The sequence below is a fragment of the Gastrolobium bilobum genome, unplaced genomic scaffold (genome assembly GCF_033153095.1).
Source record: "Gastrolobium bilobum isolate Gb01-03AN ecotype WA unplaced genomic scaffold, APGP_CSIRO_Gbil_v1 utg14059, whole genome shotgun sequence".
NCBI lineage: Eukaryota > Viridiplantae > Streptophyta > Magnoliopsida > Fabales > Fabaceae > Gastrolobium > Gastrolobium bilobum.
In genome coordinates, this window is record NW_026897249.1 from 91,650 (window position 1) to 99,459 (window position 7,810).

The 7,810-nt window shown below is 33.9% G+C and overlaps 1 protein-coding gene across 4 annotated transcripts; it reads right to left on the bottom strand.

Annotated features, from left to right (window-relative positions):
- On the bottom strand, positions 1 to 3,180 carry LOC133305205 (uncharacterized). 4 transcript variants are annotated; one of them, XM_061505341.1, is made up of 6 exons: positions 2,831 to 3,180; positions 2,529 to 2,755; positions 1,614 to 1,718; positions 1,344 to 1,499; positions 922 to 1,163; positions 1 to 373 (listed from the first exon to the last, which is right to left on the bottom strand). In XM_061505341.1, the coding sequence occupies exons 1-6, from the start codon at positions 3,100 to 3,102 to the stop codon at positions 50 to 52; spliced, it is 1,326 nt and encodes a 441-aa protein (XP_061361325.1). In that variant the 5' UTR covers positions 3,103 to 3,180; the 3' UTR covers positions 1 to 49. The 4 variants fall into 4 exon arrangements, with proteins under 4 accessions (XP_061361325.1, XP_061361324.1, XP_061361323.1 ...); XM_061505340.1 differs by having other exon boundaries at positions 1,608 to 1,718; XM_061505339.1 differs by having other exon boundaries at positions 1,344 to 1,718.
- Positions 3,181 to 7,810: the final 4,630 nt, after the last annotated feature.

Genomic DNA, 7,810 nt, shown 5'->3' on the forward strand with positions numbered 1-7,810 from the left:
GAAGATCTTCGATTACATGGAATGTTTGCATATAAAGAACTTGGGAATTTTACATGTGTTTTAAGACTGTCAGACCAAATCCAATGCCGAGAAAAGTGGCCATAGAAATTCCAAATATACCAGCAAGAATGCCAGGCACAATTAGAGAGCTCCATCCTTTTGCAGTTGCCATTCCACATGCCGTTGTTGGGCCTCCAACATTAGCATTTGATGCAATAAGCAACAGCTTCAAGTCAAAGCGAAAAAGTCTTCCCAGTCCAAGGATTATAGCAAGATGGACTGCTATCTGAACAAAAGCAAATAGAAAAATACTAGGTGCTGTGTTGATGACACTCCATATGCTCCCACTTGCACCTATCACCGCAAAGAATACCTGTTCCTCACAAGAGGCAAAAACCATAAACTAGTCACTTTTATGTATTTGTCGGATACATATCTGGTTTGTTACTTGACCACGGGACAATGGTTAAGATTTCAAAAAACAAAATGAAGAGGGAAACAATACTGTGTCCAGAACTAGACGTTGTTTTCAATCTAAATAATTTGTCTCAAATAATCCATAAATATCCTTACTTAGATTTACAAGGTTTTTATTGTAATTCAAAATGTTAAATAAAATACTTTAATATTTTTTAATAACTGCCTCCACCATTTTCTCCCCTAGCGCCTCCGTTATTCTCATTGTTAATATCCTTTATTTTTTCTATTCACTTCCTCACTATAATCACACATTCACACCCTTCTCTAATTTTCTTATAAGAAAAAAGAACATTTCAAATTACTTAAATTTCATGCAATTTTTTTATTTTTATTTTTCTTATCTTTGGTGTCATGCAATTTTTTTGTTTGCATAATAACTTATTTTCTCTTACAGTCTTAATAGTAAGTGAAAGAGCCTGCCTACGTTGAACACCAACCAACCTTCATGAGAATCAGAGCCATAGCCCCACCAGAGGGTGCAAGAGCAGCAAATGGTTTGGGAAATACAGTTGCCAGAATCACGGCAATTGCTGTTACGATAGGCAGAGTGCCCCCTTGGATTCCAAAATACCCTGTAAGAAAGGTGGCAACCTTGCAGATGGCAAAGGCCACAGCGAGAGAAGTAGCCATTGGTAGCACTGGAAGTTTGTTACCAGACTCAGACATGGTAGTCATTCCATCATCTGACAAAATAATAAAATAAAATTCACAGTCACATCATTCAATTCTAAATGCCAAATCTAGTAGCAATTAGCATAGAAGCATAACAAGACAATAAATACTTCATTATAGTTAATATTTCAAGTCACATATAATAATATGTACGCTAACTACTCATATAATCAAAATAGAACTTTAGCTACCGTTTACTGATGTTGAGGCCTCTGGAGGCATTGTAGACCCCAAAGCAAACAATGTTGAAAAATACACTACACAAATAACATTATCCGCAGCTAAGCCGGCAGTTAAAGTTGACGAGGAAACACCGAGGGCATCAGATATGGCAACGTAGTTAACAGCTGCATAATAAGGGGGGAAATTATCAGAGTGAAACCGTGTCTGACTTGAAGATACAAATATTTCCAGCAATATTAATAATGAGCCGTAAGAAGTAAAAAGAGAGTTACATCCACCAATATGTCTTCCCATGAGAGCAGCTGCAATCTTCCAACTATCCTGACCAAGTGATCGCATTGGAACAAGTAGATAAGCTACTACTGTTCCAACTGTAGTTGCAACTGTCATGATAATGCAGGTGGCAAAAAAAATGTCACTGTAATCTGATAAAACGGAGAAAATGAACAATAAAACTCTGACAAAAATACTTTTGAAAATAGTATATGTAACCTGCATATGAAGATGAATTAATATGAGATATAACAGAATAAAAAAAAAATAGCAACTTAAAGAGCATATCAATATTGGAGAAGGTTATATTTACTACCATTTTAGTCTTACTACTCTTACTACCTGATTGGTTACCTTATAGATATATTTACTATAATTTCTTAGCCATTGATTTCAAATTGATCCAAGGGTAACCAATCAGGTAGTAAGAGTAGTAAACTCAAAATGATAATAAGTATAACCGCTCCCATCTATATTTGATAAAATTTAATGATCCTTTCATAAACAATACAGTTAGTTACATTGTATTATTGATGCCCAGAAGTTGAGTTCTAATTCAGTTTACATAATATTTTGTTCCTTATTGATAATATTTTTATTTACTAGACAAAGGCAACACTTGAGGTTATGTTTTGTTTTCCTCATCATAAAGAACTTTACTTGATGTTGGACCTTACGTGTGTCTTTGGAACTATTTAGAACTTCAAATTCTTAGGGTAAAGTTCAAATCTTACAGGAGTGATTAGTGAACTGAAAACTTATAAGCCTATTGAAGAATTGTGATGTGACATTAATGGCCAGGCCATTTTCTTGAGAAGCATGTTATGAATTTCATTCCCTCAAAATCCAAATTCAATCATCATTGGACTATTAAGTTAACATTACAAATTATAAGAGTTGAAAGGCAAGAGAAGTGTTACATGAACCCAACAAGAAAGCCAAGAGAAGTGTGCCAGTGGATTTGATGACGCGGCGCAAGTCAGCCCTGAAGAGGAGCAAGGGAACAGCGAGAGGGAGCAGAAAGCGCATAACAACATCGTAGGCGCCAGCTTCAACGGAAAGAATCCCCAAATTACTTGCTGCAAGTCCCACCAAAATGCTCACAAGAGAACCACTCAGCGTGCTTCCAATCTTGGTTCTTTCTGACCTTGCAAAAATAATTCTGTCAACTAAAAAAAAAAATTGAAGAAAAAAGTGAAAGCAGAGGAAGAGGAAGAAGCACCAGATTCCAAAAGCCGCGGCGGCGAAGAGAGCGGTCCAGTTGCCCCATGTGTCGTGAGGAGAAATGAGAGGGACATTCAAGTTCAACTTAGGTAAGATTGCCGATGCAACCAACGAACAAGAAGAAGAAGATCGGTTAGATAAATGAAACAGAAAGGGTCGGGTTTTCAATTTCAGCGTCGGAGAGAGAGGCAGAAGCTTTTGGCGGGAAGATGAATGCGGTTGCAACGACGGGGAATGAGAACCTCCAACCTGAAAAATACCTGAAGCCATTTTTGAGTAGTCACTGGAACAGCAACAAGAAGAAAAGGAAGAAGAAGACACGGTCAACGTTGGAGTTCAGGTTCTCTGGAGTCTGGACTTGACTTTAACCTTAATTTCCCGATAATAATTCAACTCCGCATAATCATTAATTAGTTTACCAGAAAAGCATATGATACTTTAGATATCATAATTTATGTCATTTCATAAATATAAAAAATATTAGTTTACTAAAAAATAAAAGTAAAAATTTGTGTCTAATCATTATATCTCTATGAAATAATATAATTTATGTTATTTAAAATATTATAATTTATGTCATTTAAAATAATACACATGTCTACACAGCTGAAATCGAATTCTAAATTTTTCGCTGGAGACGTTTTTGTCACTCGGAAATGGCTTTTTCATTATGTCTGCAAATGGGTTGCCCCCAAAAAAAAATTTTTGTAGAATTTTTTAAAATATTAACAAATAAGAGAATATAAATAATTTGTCTATTGAAAATTTTTGGGTACTCAAAAAATATTACAGGGTCTAATTTAATTATTTAAAAAAAAATCGACTCATGATCATTTTAAAATTTAAAATAAATCTATGTTAATACTTTTGAAAAATTAACATAGATCTTCTTTAAATTTTGGAAGGATCACAATTTCGACCAATTGAGATTATTTTGGAATTTAGAGGGTCACAAATCTTTTTTTTTTCTTCTAAAAAATTAAATTGAATCTCATAATTTTTGTTGAGGATCCAGAAAATATTTTATTTTATTTTATTTATAAAAATTTATGTTTGCACTTGCCACAGTGGCACAAGTGCATGTCCGATTAATTATAGTTCCTAGAATGGTTTTTCAATGTTTTTAAAATTTAGAAGGATCTAACATACACGTTAATTTTTAATTTTGTTTTTTTCTTACAAAAATAGTAGTTCGTAACATGCCCTGAAGTCTGAAGATTTCTAAACTGAATATTTTTATAAAAATATCAAATTAAGATGTGATGGGATTTTTCCAAAAATAAGAAGAGGAAAGTAGTTGGGAAATCATGCAACGTCTTAGGAGACTCGAGTTACAGGAATGCGAGGAAATTATGTGATATAAAATATCATTTCTATGCAAAATAATAATAATAAGAATAATAATAGTAATATAAACAGTATTTACTTTCTGGATGAAATAATTTTTTAAGTTTTATATATTATTTTTTTAATATGATTATGCAGCTTAAATTGAAAGCGTGAGCTTTTTTATTGTCATTGGGTATTGATCACAGATGTATCTTTTAATTGGCAGAAACTTAAATTGTATTATGGCAACTAAGTTCACGGCATGCCATTTAGAATAAACTTTTGTATTTGAAAATTGGAAAATTGTGTATTGTTTTAAAGAAGGTAAAGTTGTGTTATTTTAAGTGAGAGAAAGAGATAGATAAATGAGGAGAGAGAATGTACAAAAAAATATAAAGGTGTAGGTCTCACCTCTTTATGAGAGTGAAAGTATATAAGTTGTGTCATTTAAAAGGACAAACACTTCTCCCTTTAGAAATAGGTAAAAATTCAAAGATTAAGCTGATGAAAAATTACTACTGGGAAAACTCTCCTTCGAAGAGCCAACTTTAATTATATAAATATATTAATCATTATATAAATGAATAAATATTTTTTTTAGTCGTCGGCAAATTTCACGAAACCCGTTTTAGTCCCTAGAAAATAAAAAGGTCCATCGTGGTTCCTAAAAAATTCAAAATAGACCCATTTTAGTCTTTTTGGGACTAATATGGGTTTTTTTTGAATTTGTGAGGGATCTCAATTTCAACTAAATGAGTCCATTTTAAATTTTTTAGGAATCACAATGAGCCTTTTTATTTTCTAGGGACTAAAGAGGGCATTGTAAAATTTGCTGAGGAACAAAAAGAATATTTACTCGGTATAAATTAAGGAAAATGATTGTCAGCTGTTCCATAAAATTTTTCATTTTTCCTGCACAGCCATCGAACTCTGCGCTTTTTTTTTTTTTTTTTAACTTGCGGGACCCGTTTACATGTAGAGACAGGAAAAAAAATCATACCATCTGTCACGTAAGAAAATGCAATCCCATAAATTAATTACCTATTAGTGTAATCTTATAGATAGAATTACCATCTTTATCTCTCTCTTATAAAACACAATGTTTGCTCCATTGTTCACCAAGAAAATACACACACATACACAAATCTTTTTTAAAAAATTCAGATTAAGGGAGACACGTATCCATACAAGAGTAGAGAATTTATGATAGGATTATATATTCCCTACCAAGGAGAGAAACCTGAGAATCAAATTAACCACATAGACACATGTCTTTTCAGTTGCTAATCAGTCTTTATAATTTAAAAAAAAAAAAAAATACTGAAGATAAAATTACCTGTTGGTAAAGTGAAATCCATCCTCTAAAAGACTTGAACTGCTCTCTTTTCTATAATGTTTAACAATTTATGTGTACTTAATGCATTTACTAAAACAGAGTAGATGCCTCTGTTTGTGTTTTAGTAGCGTGAGATTTTTTAATTTGACAATCTTTCAGTCAACAGCATACGCGATTTACGGTTCGATCATTCTCTTCTGGCTTTTTTGTTTTTGAAGATTGTTTCATAAAATTATTGTCAAAACTTTAATAGTGGTAGTCTGGTACATTTCTCTCATATTTCTGTTCCTCCTGTGAGGTATATTTATACACAAGAATGAAAACAAATTCCTAATTTCTAGGAAACAAATATACAAGATAGTAACAAACTACTAACCTATTTGTTAATAAACAAACACCTCAAAAATATCCTAAAAATCCTAAGAGATCTTCAGACTTTACAACAGAAATTTAAACTCATTTTTCAAATTAAACTTTCAGTTTTAACACTCCCCCTCAAGTTGGTGCATGTATATCCAACATGCCCAACTTGCAAATTATATTTCCAAGTGCCTTCCCAGAGATTGCTTTTGTTAAACCATCCGCTAGTTGATCTTCTGACTTGATGAAGAGAATACTAAGAATTCGTTGATCTAGCTTCTCTTTTATGAAATGTCTATCCACTTCAACATGTTTAGTTCTATCATGTTGAACCGGATTTTGAGCTATCTCCATAGCATCCTTGTTGTCACAATAAAGATTCATAGGTTGATCATCTTCTAACTTTAAATCTCTAAGGACATTTTTAACCCACAACAGTTCACAGATGCCATAAGCCATACCTCTAAACTCAGCTTCTACACTTGATCTAGCAACCACTTTTTGCTTCTTGCTCCTCCATGTGACTAAGTTTCCATCAACAAATGTGAGATACCCTGAAGTGGATTGTCTTGTAGTATGATCACCAGCCCAATCTGAATCAGTATACCCTTCTATGCCTTTTTTTCCAGTTTTAGAAAATAAGATGCCTCTGCCAGGTGATCCTTTTAGGTACCTCAGAATTCTAAAGACAGCTTTCATGTGCTCTACACTAGGAGAATGCATAAATCTACTTACCACTCCTACTGCATAGGAAATATCAGGTCTTGTATGTGATAGGTAAATAAGCCTTCCAACTAGCCTTTGATACTTGCTGATCTCGGTTCCAACTTGGTCTGGGTAAATACCAAGTTTATGATTCATTTCTATTAGTGTGTCAGCTGGTTTACAAGCTAGCATTCCTGTCTCTGACAACAAATCCAGGATATACTTTCTTTGAGATAACATTATTCCTTGTTTAGATCTTGCCACCTCAATTCCCAAGAAATACTTCAGCTGGCCCAAATCCTTCATATCAAACTCAGTGGCTAAGTGTTGTTCAAGTGACTTCATTTCATGTACATCATCTCCAGTTAACACCATATCATCTACATAGACTATGAGTATAGTTATTTTCCCTTCTCTATGTTTAAAGAACAAGGTATGATCTGCATGGCTCTGTGTATACCCAAATTTTTTCATTGCTTCAGAAAATCTACCAAACCATGCCCTTGGTGATTGTTTGAGGCCATATAGTGCCTTTTTCAGCTTGCATACTACATTTTCTTTTGAGGTTGAAAGTTTTACTCCTGGTGGCACATCCATATACACTTCTTCTTCCAATTTTCCATTTAAGAACGCATTTTTTACATCAAACTGCTTCAATTGCCAATCTCTGTTTGCTGCCAAGAAAATTAGGATTCGAATTGTATTGAGTTTGGCAACCGGAGCAAACGTTTCTTGGTAATCTACTCCATATTTTTGGGTGTAGCCTTTAGCCACCAATCTTGCTTTAAATCTGTCAATGCTCCCATCAGCCTTTAACTTTACATTGAATACCCACTTGCAGCCTATTGTTGTCTTTTCATTTGGTAGAGACACAAGCTCCCAAGTATTGTTCTTTTGAAGTGCTTCCATTTCAACATTCATAGCAGCCTTCCACTTTGGATCATCCAATGCTTCCTGCACATTATTCGGAATACATACACTAGACAATTGATTGATGGTTAGAGCACATGATTCAGATAGGTTTTGAGTAGAAACAAAGTTGCTTAATGGGTATTAGGTTTTCACTTTGGGGTCTGGTTCATAAAAGTGTTTGGGTATGCCTTTGTTTGTTCGAGTAGACCTTCTAACTTCAGTAGGAAAATTATGAGATTCCACAGGATTTAATAAATCAGCTTGTATGTCACTAACCTGTTCAGTGTGTCTTTCAGGGATGTGTGGAGGTGAGTCCTCGGGTATGGAAGTTAGACT